Source organism: Stegostoma tigrinum, chromosome 4 (genome assembly GCF_030684315.1).
Source record: "Stegostoma tigrinum isolate sSteTig4 chromosome 4, sSteTig4.hap1, whole genome shotgun sequence".
Lineage (NCBI taxonomy): Eukaryota > Metazoa > Chordata > Chondrichthyes > Orectolobiformes > Stegostomatidae > Stegostoma > Stegostoma tigrinum.
This window is the reverse complement of record NC_081357.1, coordinates 111,348,282-111,366,118: the sequence shown is the minus strand read 5'-3', so window position 1 is coordinate 111,366,118 and position 17,837 is coordinate 111,348,282. Positions and strand designations below refer to the sequence as shown.

The 17,837-nt window shown below is 40.5% G+C and overlaps 1 protein-coding gene across 4 annotated transcripts in view; it reads right to left on the bottom strand.

Moving 5' to 3' along the window:
* The window catches only part of colec11 (collectin sub-family member 11), a 34,045-nt gene extending 31,472 nt beyond the window's left edge, over positions 1 to 2,573 (bottom strand). For all 4 annotated transcript variants that reach the window (XM_048531731.2, XM_048531733.2, XM_048531734.2 and 1 more), the window contains exons 1-2: positions 2,446 to 2,573; positions 238 to 393 (exon numbers count right to left, since the gene is read on the bottom strand). In XM_048531731.2, the coding sequence (XP_048387688.2) occupies positions 238 to 367 (130 nt within the window). In that variant the 5' untranslated portion in view covers positions 368 to 393; positions 2,446 to 2,573. The remainder of the gene's footprint in view (positions 1 to 237; positions 394 to 2,445) is intronic.
* Between the last annotated feature and the right edge of the window lie 15,264 nt (positions 2,574 to 17,837).

Below are 17,837 nucleotides of genomic sequence, written 5' to 3'. Positions count from 1 at the left end.
TCTAGTTCATGATTGGGCATTGGATTTAGTAAATAAATCAGCCAGTGGTCTTCATCCACGATCAACTGCTGCACCATCACTGTTGTATAAAGCGCACCACCTGTTTAGCGCCCATCAAGCTTACAATGGCATCCATTACAGAGTTAATATAATTTAATGCAGTTTGGTAAGAAGTGCAACAGGAAATCAAATGCAGTCTTACATGCTTCACAAATCACAAACTTAATATGCAACTACCTTTCAGGCCAGGGACTAGGATCTGCACTGAGCATGATTCATCTGCTATATGTTGAGATTCTCCAGATCTGATCAGGGACAGGAACAGCAGGCCAATTTGGAACACAAGTAAAACCAGTCCACTGTTCATAGTGTTCACAAAAAGTTCATTGACTCCTAAAGATAAAAATTCTTTCATAAATAACCATTACAGTATTGAAATGAAACAAACACATTCTTTAACTCATTAAACATTATCAGTGTTTAACATTTCCCCACCCTTAAACTTTTAATGTATGCAGGCTCCTTGTGTCAAAAGCATAACTCTTATTCCACTTATTCTAACTTATTCTTCCCCACCTCCAAAACTCTCCAACTTAGTTAGTTGTTTTCTTTACTCTTTCATTCTTCAGGTGCTTCCATTCCAAGCCAAGCATTACCAAAACCCTGTTATTCCTCAGTTAGGCAAGTGTGAAAAGCTACCTGATCTAAATGGGTGGCAGAGGAAATTGGGGCTCAGTTATGCCAGGTCCCAAACCTTATTTCTTTGAATTAGAATTCAGCAGTATGTGATGATGTGACCTTCTCGTATTTGGTTCCTTTTCTTCTGGCTTAGTGCAAGGAAGGACAATATACAATGACATCATCCATCACATTTCTGACAGTTCCACCATCAATGTAGACAACCACCACCATCACACCATCCCCTGCCTTGCCCCAGTGCCAAGTGTGTCTACACAACAAGGACACTTAGACCGTAAAATATAGGAGGAGAATCAGACCATTTGGCCCATCAGATCAGCTTCACCATTTGCTCATGGCTGGTATGTTTCTCAACTCGACTCTCCTGCCTTCTCCCTGTAATCTTTGATTCCCTTACCACTCAAGAACTTATTTGTCTCTGAGTGAAAGACACTCAATGACTTGGCAACCACTGCCTTCTGCAGAAATAAGTTTCACAACCCTCTGGCTGAAGAAATCCCTCCATCTCAGTTCTAAAGAGCATTTGTTTACTCTGAGGTTGTGCCCTCAAGTTCTAGTGTCTCCAGTAGTGGAAACATCTTCTCCATGCCTATTTTATCCAGGCTTATCAGTATTCTGTAAGTTTCAATGAGATCCTACCCCCTGTCCTTCTAAACTCCATTGGCGACAGACCCAGACTCCTCAACTGCTCCTCATTCAACAAGCCATTCATTCCTGGGATCTTTCTTGTAAGCCTCCTCTGGAACTCCTCCAATCTAGCACATCCTTCCTTACATACAGGGCCAAAACTGCTATCGATATTCCAAAATGGTCTGACCAGAGCCTGATATATCTTCAGCAGTACACACTATATTTCCTGCTCTTGTATCCTAGCCCTCTCAAAACGAAAACTAATATTGTATCTGTCTTCCTAATAGCCAAATGAACCTGTATATTAAACTTAAGAAATTCCTGAACTAGGACTCCTATGTTCCTTCGTACTTCAGATTTCCAAAACAATTCCCCGTCGACATCTCTACTTTTCTGAACAACATAAGCTCACACTTTCCCACATGTATTCCATTTCCATGATGGTGGCACAAGTTTCACACCAGCGCTATGCTAAGTAATAGACTACTGCAGGAATTTCCAGGACCTAAAGACTATTTCTGAGTTTATCCAGTCACCATTATTCCAACCAGTGTCTTATGCAATGGAACCTCATTGTGGTTTTCTCAATTTATAAAGTTCCATACAACTGTAACTTATTAGTAAACAACAACAATACATTTCCCACATTAAAATTCAATCTATCAACAGTGTGTCAGGCAAGGTTGAAAATTTCAGTTTCAAAATAACACAGTTAAACTGAAACACATTTTTAGCTATTTAAGGTAATAGCCTGAATGATATTTTGCTGCTCACAGTTAAACTAAGTCCACTAGTTCTCAAATGTTTTCAGCAATTCAAAACAAAAACATTCCTATCACCACACCAACTCCAATGCTTGGAAAATAGCTCCTATTTTAGCACACCCAAATTTCAAAGCATTTTAAGAGTTAATTGATTCTCAGTTAGAGTGCTTTAATACAGTAGACAGATCTTCAGTAACTACTGAAATAAGTCTATTGGTCCTTACATTCTTTTGCTAATGTGCTCCGTCTTCCTGTCTTTTAATAGCCAGGAGCTAAGACTGTCCTTTGAAACTTAGAATTTCAAATATTTAGCTAACTGTAGAGCCAAAAGCAGACTAAAAATTCCTCTTACCTTATGATGGAAGACAGAGCAGCGAGTGAGGAATCATCCTGAGCGTGCTCTCCCATTCCACAGATGAGCTTTATTGCTATTCTTGTTTACCAATGTTTGACAGTTTTTTTTAGGTTGACTCGTTAATATAGCCTGCCCAAGGAACCAGCTCAGCAAATCAAAGAGTAAAATTGTAAGCATAACCCATAAAAAAAACATCCTGTTTGACAAATGTCAGCTGGGACGCTTGCAGCTGTGAAAGGAGTCTATGGGAAAATACAAGACTGGGTAGCACCAAGAAAAAAAAATCGTCCTTTTTGGCTTTTTTTTAAAAATAGGGCAAAACAGCAAAATGACACATTTCAGCTTCAATATCAAACTCTTTCCACAGCACGTGAAAATGTTTTTGCAATCTGAATAGGAGGAAACTCTTGGTGATTTTCCCTGTGGCAGAATGTTCAAACTTATTTGCTTTTCTGTCAGGCAAATTACCAAAGATTTCACTGACAGTTTCTTGGCTTTTCACAGTGCAAAGTTATAGTTACATTATCTGGATTGAACCACTATTTTCCTAAACATCATATGTTTATGTTTTATTTTCCCATGGTAACATTTTCAGTACTGCCACATCTTGGTCAAGTTTCATTTATTGCAAAGATGTTCCTGAAGGTAACTTGTTTTTATCCTCGTATGCACAGAATATAAAACTTATAGGATCAACAAGGGGGCTTGAATGTTTTGAAATGGTGTGTACTATTTTCAGCTTGTCAAGTCCAACAGAACCACCTAAATCATTCTTTTTTTTGAGATATTTAAGAATTAATGCAATATCCCAGTGGAAACAAAAAACATAGGGTGCTCGATAATAGGGGGCATAAAATTCGATGATATCAAGGTAAAAGGTATAAATTTAAAACTGAGCCTAATTAATGTTATAGAAATGACTGCAATTTTCTACATTTAAGAGAATACATTCCAGGATTTTTAAAAAAAATTAACCCTCCTGCTTGACTGATAGTTTAAATCATTACTCAGTTCTGAAACTGCACCATTGAGACAAAAGGGTTCTTAGTTTGTTTCCAAATCCGCGCTGAATTCTCACAACTGAAGCACTAAAATTGATTTTGGCAGCCCTGTCTACAGTAAGGAAAAATAATTGGCTGTTTCTGCTTCTGATCACCACCCAGAGATCATCTGCTGAAAACTAATGTGCTGATCAAGCTGTGATGTCCTTTAGAGTCTTATGGCCTTTACTGATACGCAGTCTACCCACGGATAAGGACTAGGGAAAGACATCTGTGATACATGACCCAGCAGGAGTCATTAGCAGAGGATATGAGAAGGTGGAAAAAGAATTTTTTTTTAAGAAAAACCCATGGAAAGATTTCTTTTAAAGAAAGCAGTCAGACATCTTTCTTTCCCAGAATGCCTGGCATCATCTTGCTTGTTCTGCATTTTATTTTTGAATACGTGTGAAAAATTAGAGTATTTAGTAGGGAGACCAGTTCAGTAACATGACAAATACCTAACTGAACAATTTTGTAAAATCGCAGGAAAATTACGGTTAAAATGGCTGCTTCCATTATAGAGCACGGTTTTGCCTTGATTAAGATACATGAAAATAAAGGTAGGTTTTTCTTTATGTGAGATTATAAGTCATTAGCCAAATAATTCACTGACACAGACGAAAGCAAAGAATGACTTTCTAAGATGGAAGAAGTGACTGAGTGCCATTACAAATTGTCCTCGTAATCAATGCACAGTTGCTATAGAAACAGAAACCTGCTATGCCTGAGTACATGTTCCACACATCTCTGCATGAAGGTTTGTTGACAGACACTGCAAGCAGCGCTACTAATTGGCTCTGTGACCAGGCATGAGAAGATTTCAGGATATTTTCTGGCAAACCTTTCAGACTTCACTTTTCTATGCTTATTGTCTTGGAATGTTAAGATTCCCTTATAAATGCATGTTGTTGCTGGACCTCATCCAGTATAATATTTCCAAATGTAATGATAACTCATTTCATAATATCACTGAACTCTGTAGTTTTATGTGTGCAGCAAGAGATATTTTAAGAGTTTAAGGTCAACTGCTCATGTCAGAAGCACAGCAAAATTGATCAATAAAGCAAAGAGACGGAAATATTGAAACTGGGCACATTATCTGCCGGTTCTTAAGGTCATCATTTGAGAATGAATTAATGCCCATTTAACCTTTACAACTGCCTGGCCAAAGGTGGAGGGAGTAATTTCCTTTTGAGAGTCGTAGAGCAATAGAAATGTACAGCACAGAAACAAACCCTTCAGTCCAACTTGGCCATGCTGACAAGATGCCCTAAATCAGCCTAATCCCATGTGCCAGCATTTGGCCCATAGCCCTCCAAAACTTTCCTATTCATGTACCCATCCAAACGCCTTTTAAATGTTGTAATTGTACCAGCCGCCACTTCCACTGGCAGCTCATTCCATACATGCACCAACTTCTGCTTGAAAACATTGCCCCTTAGGTCCCTTTTAAATCTTTCCCGTCTCACATTAAACCCATGCCCTCTAGTTTTGGACTCCCCCACCCCAGGGAAAAGACTTTGTCTATTCACCCTACCCATGCCCCTCATGATTTTATGAACCTCAATAAGCTCACTCCACAGCCTCCGACACTCCAGGGAAAATAGCCCCATTCTATTCAGCCTCTCCCTATAGCTCAAATCCTCCAACCCTGGCAACATCCTTGTAAATCTTTTCTGAACTCTTTCAAGTTTCACAACATCTTCCTATAGCACGGTGACCAGAATTCCAAAAGTGGCCTAACCAATGCTGACACAATGCCCAAAATCAATCTACTCCCATGTGCCAGTATTTGGCCCAGATCCCTCCAAAACTTTCCAATTCATGTACCCATCCAGATGCCTTTTAAATATTGTAATTATACCAGAAGAAGGGTCAAGGCCCGAAACATCAGCCTTCCTGCTCCTCTGATGCTGCCTGGCCAGCTGTGTTCATCCAGCTCTACACCTTGTTATCTCAGTTTCTCCAGCATCTGCAGTTCCTACTCTCTCTACTCAATGTCCTATACAGCCACAACATGATCTCCTATCTTTGTTACTCAATGCATTGACCAGTAAGGGCTAGCCTACCAAACGCCTTCTTCACTATCCTATCTACCTGTGACTCCACTTTCAAGGAACAATGAACATGCACTCCAAGCTCTCTTTGTTGAGCAACACTCCCCAGGACCTTACCATTAAGTGTATAAGCCTATGCTGATTCACCTTCCCAAAATGCAGCACCCCACATTTATTTAAATTAAATTCCATCTGCCACCACTCAATCCATTGGCCCATCTGATCAAGATCCCATTGTACTCTGACATAACCTTCTTCGAAGTCCACTACACCTCCAATTTTGCGGTCATGTGCAAACTTAATCACCATACTTCCAATGATCACATCCAAATCATTTGTATAAATGACAAAAAGCAGTGGATCCAACACCACACTGCTGGCCACAGGCCTCAAGCCTGAAAAGCAACTCTCCACCATCACGCTCTGTCTTCTACTTTCCGGCCAATTCTATATCCAGATGGCTAGTTTTCCCTGTATTCCATGTGATCTAACCTCACTAACCAGTCTAGCATTTTACAGATATGCATATAGATCATGACCATCGCTCTATCCTCATAATCCACTTCACTACTTCTTCAAAAGCTCAATTAAGTTGGTGTGACACAATTTTGCACACACAAAGCCATGTTGACTATCCCTAATCAGTCCTTGCCTTTCCAAATATGTGTAAATCCTGTCCCTCAGGATTCCCTCCAACAACTTGCCTACCACCAATGTCAGGCTGACAGGTCTATAGTTCTACATTTCTTATATAATAGCACTACACGAGCCAACCTCCAGTCTTCCAGCGCCTCACCTGCGGCTATCGATGATACAAATATTGAGATTCAAATATTGAAAGGGGCCCAACCATCACTTCCCTAGCTTCCCATAGAGTTCTCGGGTACACCTGATCAGGTCCTGGTGATTTATCCAACATTATGTTTTCAGTCATTCAACACCTCCTCGTCCGTATTACGAACATTTTTAAAGATGTCACTATTTATTTCCCCAATTTTTCCAATACTGTTTATTGGTTGCGACAGAGCTTGACTCCTCAACACCTTTCAGCACCTTGAGGCAGGCACTGAGTAAATCGGGAACTGGTCCTGTCCTGCCACCATCCCATTGCTTTGAATCTTTGGAAATCTCGACCTCAAAGTTCTCAGTCACAGAGCGTATTCAAGTCTGAAATCATTTTGATTTTTTTCACAATAAGGGATCAGAGGCATAAAATGACAGAGCAGGAAAGTGAGGACAACGCACAGAAAGCCTAACCCTGCTTCAGTTCATGTTCTCATAAATAATACAAAGTAGATTTGAGGCATGAACCAATGCATTTTTTATATCATGCATGATGGCTTCAGGATCTCCCACGGTCTTTCATAGCCAATAGTCTTGTACAGTCACCGCTATAACAAAAGGAAAAATGACACCGAGACATGACCACACTTGCTTCTGTTGTCTGTATGATTGAATAGCCTGCCACTGTTCTCATTTTGAGCTCATTTGTGAAGGAACACAATTTGTGACCTTTCGGAAGACTGTCAATGTCATTCAGTAGGAAGGGCAGAGAGTGAAATTGAAAAACAAAATGCAGTTTATTTTAAAAGTGAATTTATTTTAAGACATTCACAAATAAACGCAAAGAAAAAGAGGAAAGTAAATTGTAGTCCAGTGTCAATCGTTTGTGCAATATAACTCAACCTCATTGACAGCAGCCTCATTAAGTGTGGCATGGAGGCTCAGTGGCTAAGACTGCTGCCTCACAGCACCAGGGACCCAGGTTCAATTCCACCTTCAGATGGCTGTCTCTGTGGAGTTTGCACATTCTCCCTGTGTCTGCATGGGTTTTCTCTGGTATCCTCCCACAGTCCAAGGATGTGCAGTTTAGATGGATTGGCCATGCTGAAGTGCCCATAGTGTGTAGGGTAAGTGGATTAGTTATGGGAAATTTGGGGGATGGGGTAAGAGGTAGGTCTGGGTGGAATGCTCTTTGGAGGGTTGGTGTGAACTCAAATGGCCTGTTTCCACATTGTGGAGATTCTATGATTACCTATACCAAAACTAAGATGTGGTATTAAGGATTAACAAGGCCCCCAATATTTTGGAGAATCAGACAATAGTATCAAAGTAAGAGGGAATGTTTGCAGTTCTTGTACATGAACATACAAAGAATGGTAAACAGGGTTGGTGTGCTGCACTTGCAAAGAGCCATGTGGAACTATAATGGTGTTGAGATAATGGAATGCTGGATCTAAAAAACAAAAGGATAAGACACATTGCTAAATCTTCCTGGATAAATGGTATTCAGAAAAAAATAGGAAAGGAGGAGCAGCAACAACACTGATTGAGAAGAACAGTGGAAGAACTATGAACTATGAGGAAAGCGATGGACTTCAAGAGAACAAGATTGGTGGAATGGAGAGGGAACACATGGCCGAGGCAATTTAAAGCAAATAAGTGTGAAATGAAACATTTAATTGGAGAAGTGAGGAATATAAGGAGTAAAATTTGAAAGAAAGAACAGGAGCAGAAAGTCGGGAAGGCACACTTGCATAAGCTCAGATGAAGACAGGGAAGGGTTGAGATGTTGGTTAGAAAGGCAGAGAGGCCTGAAGTTTATCATAATTAGAGAAACAAGTGCTGGTAGTCAAAGAGAGAATCTGCTTGTTTTAAATTTAAAGAAACAATAGGTGTAACATTATCCTTACTGTAGCAATTAATGGGAAAGACAAAGAGGAAAACCATAGGATGCAGCAGTAATAATGGAAGATTTTTATCATCCTATGTGATCTGAGATGTAATTGTGTAAGGGCAGAAAAAAGGTATCATACTGCAAAATGTGTTCAGGGGAATTTTCTTCATCACCAAATTTCTGGCCCAACAAGGAAGGAGGCAAGTCTGGATCTGGTCGTGGCCAATGAGTTGAGTCAAGTGGGTCAGATATTAATAGGTGAATATTTCAGATGCAGCAATGAATACTCAGAAGTTTTAGATCAACTATGAAAAATGACAAGGGTAAAAATATTTAGCAGGACAAGCAATCTTAGTGGAGTGAGAACATTTCCGATCCCGTCAAATTGTAATCAAAATATGGCAGGCAAAAATGACAATCAACAATGGGCTGCATTTAAGAAGATTATTTGGTTGCAGTCTAGTTACATTTTCACAAGGGGAAAGTGAGGACCAGAGCTCGCTGGATAATGAAAAAGTGAATGAGTTGAAGCAGTAAATAGAGTGCACATGGCAGATGTAAGCTTGATAGTACAAGTCAGAACCAGATTGAGAAAATTCAGAGGGGAAATGAGAAAGGAAATCAGAGGAAGGAGAGAAATATGAGAAGAGGCTGGCCGCTGACAAAAGAGTATCCAAAATTCTTCCATAGGCATGTAATTAGTAAATAGGACTGTGAAAGCTGTACAGTGAAATCCTCTTGGGAGTCAATATTTCTCCAGGAGGGCAGGCAATTGCTTAGTGGTATTTTCACTGGACTGTTAACCTAGAGACCCAGGTAATGTTCTGGCAACCGGTTTTCAAATCCCACCACAGCAGATGGTGGAAACACAGTGTGGAGCTGGAGGACACAGCAGGCTACGCAGCATTAGAGGACCAGGAAAGCTGACATTTCGGGTCGGGACCGTTCTTCAGAAATGGCCGTTTCTGAAGAAGGGTCGCAACCCGAAACGTCAGCTTTTCTGCTCCTCTATTGCAGCCTGGCCTGCTGTGCTCCTCCAGCTCCACACTGTGTTATCTCTGACTCCAGCATCAACAGTTCTTACTATCTCTACCAGCAGATGGTGGAATTTGAATTCAATAAAAATCTGCAATTAAGAGTCTAACGATGACCATGAATCCACTGTTGATTGTCAGAGAAGCTCATCTGGTTCACTAACGTCTTTTAGGAAAAGAAACTGCCATCCTCACTAGGTCTGACCTACATGTGACTCCAGACCCACAGCAATGCAGTTGATTCTTAACTACCCTTTGGGAAATTAGGATTTGGTAATAAATGCTGGCCTAGCCAATGGCACCCTCACTCATGAATATTTTTTTAGAAAAACTGGGACCATTGCAATTCTAGATCTTAATGTCCTAGATTAGGGTGCACAGTATAACCAGCTGAGCTTACCATAAAGGACTCTCCTCCTCAACCTCTCCCCTTGCCTGAGGCATGGTGACCTTCAGGCTAAACCACCGCCAGCCATCTTTTATTAATGAGAGCAGCCATATGGTCTGGTAACATTTTACCTTTTACAGGGCATCATTTCAAAAGGTAGAGATGATAGCGACCTTGGAAATACCGTGAAATGTGAGGAGCAGAATAACAGATTTTAAGAGAACAGATGGGAGGATGTGGTTTGCGGGGTAGGGGGTTAATGAAAATTAAAGTGTAATATTATACATTTGGATGGAGGAATGAAGAGAGACAGCGTAAAATTTAAAGAAAAAGCAGTTAGAAAGGAAGTGAGGGCATATTTTTATAACCTTTGAGGATGACGCAGCAGGTTGAAAAGCAAATTTGTCCTAAACTTTTTATTACAGATGCAATTATGATGAATCTTTATAAGATACGGTTCCTGCCTCAACTGGATCATTGCATCCAATTCTAGCAGTGCATTTTACAACCAATGCAAAGTCTTCTGGGATGAGTCCTCTTCTGGAGTATTATTTGCAGTCTGGTCTTCCTATTATAGGAAGGACGTTATCAAACTGGAGAGGGGTCAGAAAAGATATAGCCAGGAATGGAGGGTTTGAGATATAAAAATAGATGGGAAAGGCTGGGACATTTTTCACTGGAGTTTAGGGGGTTGAGATACGGCCTTATAGAATTTTATAAAATCATGAGGATCAGACATAAGACGTCTTTTTCCTAGTGTGGGGGAGTTCAAAACTAGGGGGCATATTTTTAAAGTGAGAGGAGAAAGATTTAAAAAGGATATGAAAGGCAACATTTTTACACAGAGAGCGATTCGTGTGTGGAATGAACTGTGAGTGAAAGTAGTGGAGCCAGATACAGTTACAACTTTTAAAAGACATTTGGATAAGCTCCTGAATAGTAGCGATGTGGGCTAAGTGCAGGCAGGTGGGCAGATTGGGAACCTGATGGGCATGGACAGGTTGGACTGACAGGTTTGTTTACATGCTGTGTAATTCTATGACTCTATAAATGGTATACGAGAATGGTCCATAGATCAGAAACTTCCGTTACCTGAAAAGACTAGAATGGTTGGGACTGTTCTCTTTATGAGATGGTTGAAAGGAGACTTGAAAGAAGTATTTAAAAGTACTACAGCGTTTAGGTCTAGGCAGAGTAAGTAAAAACTGTTCCTATTGTTGGAAGAGAACTGATTGAGTGTGACAGGTGAAGAATCAATGGTTGCTTGCAAAACTAAATTAGGGAAGCACCTGAAAAGGATGTATTTGCAGGGCTTTGGGAAAGAGGAAGGGAGTTGTTCTGGCAAGTACCCTGTGCAGACACAAGGATCTGAATGTCTTCCTTCTGTCCTTTCAGCATTCCATGACTGTGGAAAATAGTCCAAAAACATTATCTTATTAGTGAGTGAAATGTGGAAAACAAATTCCAATTTTAAAAATTTAGCTTCACTTTCGTTCACATCCAAAGTGTCACAAGTGAGAACTTCGACCGGTAAAGAACATCAATAGAAAACAAACTGCTGCAGTATCGGGTATAATTTCCATCTGAACTGAAAATTCAAATATAAATACAAATCTTGCAAATATTTAAAAGATCTTCAGGAAGATCAAGGGTGCAACTGAATAGCTTGAATGAGAATTAAGAATCATTGATTGTGAATTATTGTAAAAATCAAATAATTCATGATTAAAACTAGAAGTGAAGACCTGTGAGGCAGGTAGGTTTACTTTGAGACAGGGATTTAAAGCTTACAGGAGAGTTTTTCAATTATAGCATTCCCACAAGGCCATTAATTCCTGTCCTCAACTTCAAGCACGTCTGCCAAAACTGCCTGCTCACTGATCTCCCGCCAATCACAACACTAGCTTTGCCACTCTACTCCAGATTTATTCTCATGAGGTTCAGCTGCCACAACCCATCTCACGAGATTAAATACAGTGCTTCATTTGCTTATTTTTTTTAAAAAAACTGATGTGTGGTGACAACCACAAACAATGATCGCGAGGCAGTGAAATGATTCAGTGGCCTAAAAATTATGTCAGATATTGATTTTAAAATAAAAGCAACAGCTTTACACCAAGAGTCAGGTAACGGTGTGTCTAAAAACACAGAATAAACTTTCAAAATCCGTAATGACGTAAGGGGCAGTGGATGTATTATGGAGGATGGCCACCTGAGGGCACTCTTGCACACTGGAAGAGTTGTTTGGGTTTCTGGAAGAAACGTTCTGTTCAGTAAATCTTTTTCCCATTACAATTAGACAGCTAAAGCTCCCCCTTCCCTACTTTTGCCCTGCAGACATGCATCTCATCTTCACATTCCTTTCAAAATTACTTTTGCAAAAAAATAGACAGTGTGTCAATAAGAAACAGGAGGGGGCCAATGATATCCTTGGGGAAAACAAGCAGCAACTGCAGGAATGGGAAACACAGTGCCACTCTAAGTGGCACTTTCAGTATGATTGGATAGAATTAAACACCATGGCTATCCGAACAGAAGAAGAGGCTGGATACTCTGCCTTGAATTGCTCACCACCTGATTCCACAAATTCAGCACCTCCCAGAGGCCTCAGGCCAGGAACCTGATGGAATAATCTCACTCACATGAATGCATAGGACAAATTACCCCAATACTGGTGATGTTTGAACAGCAAAACACTCTGTACATTTGATCTGACCTCTTACCACTTGATTTAGCATTGCATTCCCTCTCCAAACAGTGCAGTGACGCTTTCAAAGCAGTCTTCCAACATTTTTTTTAAAAAACTGAATTTGTATAGTGCCTTTCATAATCATAAAACATCTAAAATATGGCAACCAATTTACACAAAGCAATCTTCCATAAATCAAAATTTGGTATTGAGATGAGCTGTTTTTGAGACTGACTGAAGGACAGCTATTGGTTAGAACACAATGGATGAACATAGAACTCAGAACAATACAGCTCGGGAACAGGCCCTTCAACCCACCACATCCATGCTGCTCAAGATACCACTCTAAACTAGTCCCATCTGTCTGCACATGATCCATATCCCTGTATTCCCTGCCTGCTAATGTATCTGTCTAAATGCTTCTTTAACTTGGCCATTGTCTCAGATTTATCACCTCCCCTGGCAGGTAACTACCACCATCTGTGTACAAAACAAACTTGCCTTGCATATCTCTTTCCACCCCCCTCACCTTAAATCAATGCCCCCTAGTATTTGATATTCCCACCCTGTGACTGACAGTTTCAGCATCATGTTTTCATCTAAAAGGCCAAAAAACTTAAGACACTGCAGTAAAAAGAGTCAGTAACGTCTGGAATAAAGCCCAGTGGTGAATATCTAACCACAGTCAATTGTTGTTTAACAAACATGCCCACTTAGTTCACTAATGTCCTCTAGGGAAGGAAATCTACCATCCACATCTGGACTGGAACTCCAGACCAACAACAATGTGGTTGACTCTTTACAGCCCACTGAGCAATTAGGGATAGGCATCAAATGTTGAGCCATCCAAAGAGGCTCGCCTCACATGAATGAACTTTCTTAAAAAGTCAAGTGGTCTGCCATGTCCTGGATCATGCCAAACTTCGAGTGTTGTGGGATTCACACTCATCCAGGCAACTGGGGAATATTCCATCACACTCCTATAATAAATGGCAAACATTAATTTGTTGTTGACCTCCTGTTGTGGATTGCCAGAATAAAAGCCACTGGCAAATTGGACTTGTAATCCCCTCAAATAGGCAAAAGAAAAATTAAACAAGCAATTACATATTTATAGATTTATAAAACTGCAGATGCTGGATGCAAGGTAGACAAACAGCAGGCCAGGCAGCAACTGGAGGAAAGGAACAGTCAACGTTTCTGGTATTACCCTTCTTCAGGACTGGTAACCCAAAACGTTGACTGCTTCTTACCTCCAGATGCTGCCTGTCCTGCTGTGCTCTTCTGGCCTCTGGTTTGTCTGTCTAGGCAAAAACATATGCCTTTCAAAACTTCAATTTTGAATGCACTTGCATCAATATCCTCTAGTATCCCTGGATACCATGTCTATCTACGGGAGTAATCAATTGGAAATATACCTATGAAATTGCTTGAAATGCTCAATAAAATCAAGGCTTAATATAGCATAAACTGAGAGTGTTAAGAGACTTTTGCTGTCTTGTGGCACAATGATACTGTCCTACCACCTTTGGACCAAAAGTCCTGTTCAAATCCCACTGGCCACAAAGGTGTGTCATAACATGCCTGAACATGCTGATTAAAATATTTTCCTCTACCTCTGGGCCATGGGGCAGACATACAATCCTCACTTTCCAGGAGGCATGTCATAATATGTTTGAATAGATGAATCAAAAGCAATCGGAAAATTGACTTTAAAAATGCTAAATAGTTGAAAATAGATCTCCAAAAGATTTTATGGTAACTCAGTTCTGAGAAAAACAAATAACACATTTTAAAAATAATCCATGTTCAGGAATTATTCATTAAATGCTCTGTTGGATGTATAGAGCAGTAAAGTGAGTTAAATTGGTAGCTATTCTCAATAGTAATGAGATGGTAGCAGTAGATCTTTGATTTGAGCTATTACAGCCCTTGATTCATCTCGCACAACTGTGTTAGGTGTGTTATTTGTTACTTGGTGAAAGTTTGAAGGTGTTAGCATTCTCTTGACATTGCTGTGCTTGTACTTTTTGTTGTGGGATCACAGCAGACAGACTTGGTGTCAGCCATGGTTCAATTGGTACCACTCTTGTTTCTGCATCATAAATTTAAGAGTTGATGTTCCAGTCTAGGGCTAGTGCATGAAAACGTTCACCCACTAGTGTGGGACTGAAGTACTGCAATATCTTCACTTTTTGGTCTTTTAGATGAGACATGATGCTGAGTCACTGTCAGTCCCTTTACGTGGCAACATTTGTGGTCTTTTTCCTATGGTGTAAGCGTCAAATACAGCGGAGGCATGCAACTCAAAGTGAAGGAGGGAAAGGAGATATGGAAAGCAAGTTATTTTTTTAAAAAACAGGTGGTAGGTGCCTGGAGCATGCAGCCAGGGTAGGTGGCAAAGCAGAGACAATAGCAACATTTAAGCAGACATGATAACAAGGTGGTGTTTTGAGGGATATGGACCATGAGCAGACAGGTGGGATTATCTTAGAATGGCATCAGGAGCACCATGAACATAGTGGGCTAAAAGGCCTGTTCCTCAGGTGTATTGTTCAGTGTTCTACGTTCGTCCATTGTAATTGTAGGATTTGTGTAATTGTTAGAACACGATCTCAAAAACAGCACCTCATTGTTACCAATTCTTGATTTATGGAAGTTTGCCTTGTGTAAATTGGCTGCCATATTATATGAATTTGTACACTGCTTTTCATAATCAATTTTTTTTTTAAAAAAGTTGGCTGCTATGGTGCACCTTTGAATGCTTCACTGCACTGTTTGAAGATGAAATGCAATACTAAATCAAGTGGTAAGGGGGCAGATCAAATATACCGCTCGAAACCATACATAAGCTGTGCTAGAGAAAGGCAAATTTTCATACTGCAGCAACAGAATAGTCACAGTGGTAATTAGGAACACATTAGACAAGACTTCAAACATGGAAACTAAGACCAGTAGATTGTTCTATCCTTCAAATCAACTCAATCGGATTTCAGTTGATCCTCTCCGTCAATGTATTGCAGATTTCTCTCCGATACTGCTTTGTGCACTCTGGATCTACATTACTGCTCCATGTATTTGGCCACTTCAATTATGTTACATCTGTACAGCCTCCTCACCATTCTAGACCCCTGCTGTCATCCGGAAGTTGCAAAGAAATCAAGTTCTGAGAAGACAAGGTCAGACTAAAGTAACAGATGTATCAAGGCAGTGTAGAGTCTTGGTAAGCTGTGGTGTTGGGTGGGGGTTAGATTTGGCATTGCAGAGAACAAGCAGAAATGAGCTGAGTGTTTGGGACAATGAAGTTGGAAACAAAGAGGTGGTGGGAAATAGGGACATTGCCAAAGATCAGTGACAGCAAAATGACGATTTGACATATTGGGAACACACAGAGGGAGGTAACGTAGTGCTCTGAAAACTTTGACATCCAGCCAGAGATTTGTTTAGCAGGGGAGGAAAATTGATTGCATGTATAAACAGGAGCTTGGTGACCCTCAGGGAAAACTCACCACAAGCTGCCTTGTTTGGATAAGAGAGCAGCCTACACTCCTCAGATTATGGCGATTTCCAATTCACTTGCTCACAAACTTGGAAATACTTCTCAGCTCCCACTAGAATTCTTCTGTTACAGTGCAGGGTGCTACCTCCGAGCCAGGAGGCTGGGGTTCAAGAACCACCTGCTCCAGAGCTGTGTAATCACATCTCTGAACATGTTGAAAATTACCACCAGCAACTGCTGACAAAATGGTGGTGATTGATCTTAACAGTAAATCTAGACGGGTGGAAATTGCCCAAGATTGTCTACAAGTTGAAATGCTGTGCACTCAACTTCAAGTAGAATGGATTGAGGTCAAAATGGGAGGCGGAGTTTAAATGGCAACTGACTGGAAGCTCAAGCTCCCATCTGCAGAACAACAGACATGTTCAGCATAACAAAGTTTGGGCTTCACATTGTAGGGAAGACCACATTAAGCTGTGAGTATAGTTCACTGATGCTCATCTGAAACGTTGTTCCACCTAGAAACAAGGCTCTAAATAGTAACAATGAAAATGGAAGGGCAGAGGGGGTAAATTTAAAACGGAAATGAGCAGAAATTTCTTCAGCCAGAGTGGTGGGCCTGTAGAATTCATTGCTACAGAGTGCAGTGGAGGCCGGGACATTAAATGGCTTCAAGGCAGAGATCGATAAATTCTTGATCTCACAAGGAATCAAGGGCTACGGGGAGAGTGCAGGGAAGTGGAGCCCATCAGCCATGATTTAAATGGCAGAGTCGACTTGATGGGCCAAATGGCCTTACTTCCACTCCTATGTCTTATGATCTACCCATTTTAGACCATAAGTCAGAGTTAATGTCCATTATGGAATGTTGCAACTGACAGGGATGGGACATAGGAGTGTTCAAGGTGAAAACTGCAGAGGGCAATCTGTCAAATCTCTAGGTTATTAAGATGTAGTTTTAACAGCAAATGGAGAAGTGCAGGTAATGGAACAGTTACGATTGAGAACCCCAGTGGATAAAGCGCTGGTGTGGAAGGTGAAGTTGAGAATAGAAGATACTGAAAATGCAACGGATTTTACAGGGTCATGCACCTTGCATAATTTATGTCACAGTACATTCCATGATATACAAACAATGTCTGCTGGTCACATATCAACCTGGAGACCTTTCAGCTCATGCTTTCCATGGTAAATTTACTGTGGGTAGATAATCTAATTGCATCCAAGATCCTCTCTCCACCAATGTGCTAAACTTAAAATGGGAGAGTGGCAACTCTAATCAACATCTCAATCTTTTACACAGCACATGCAAGGAAGCAAAAGAGAAAGAAGATTCTTGCCTAACTTACCCAAATAGGGTTTCAACTTGTTATAATGTGCCCGTTACACTTGCAGCAACTTTGCACTATCCACACAGCTAATGCTCAATTGGCTGCACCGATCGTTTGTGACAGACACATGGTTCAGTTGCTGACCAGCAAACATCTCCACCAAGGTCTGCCTTTTCAAACTTACCCAAGGTAATGGTGATTTTCAGGATAAACCAACACCAGTAATTTTTTTCCTCCATAATGAGAAGCCTTAGGGTCCTCTGGAACTATGGAAAATTTAGCTTACCAAAAGATAAAACATTTGATTCCTGGATTCAAGGAACGGAGTGCAAAAAGCAACGCAGAAACATTACATCACTAAAAGCACTAAGTTCAGTGAGCTAAGCAGCTAAGTTCATGAGGTCTGACAATGGAGTTACACAAGTTTTCATACTTGCTCACTTTGAAATATACTTTTAAGTAGTGAGGTAGTTAAATTCAGAAATTAGGTCCAGCTCCATAACCAGAGGGGTTTTGACATCCAGCTGCAGGAACATACATGGTAAGAAAAACCAGCAAAGTGCCAGTGAGACAAACAACAAACTCCAACTAACCTCCCCAACATTCAAGTGTATTATGACCACTAAATGTCCTGCCATTAACATAATCTGGGGTTCAAAACTGATTGGATA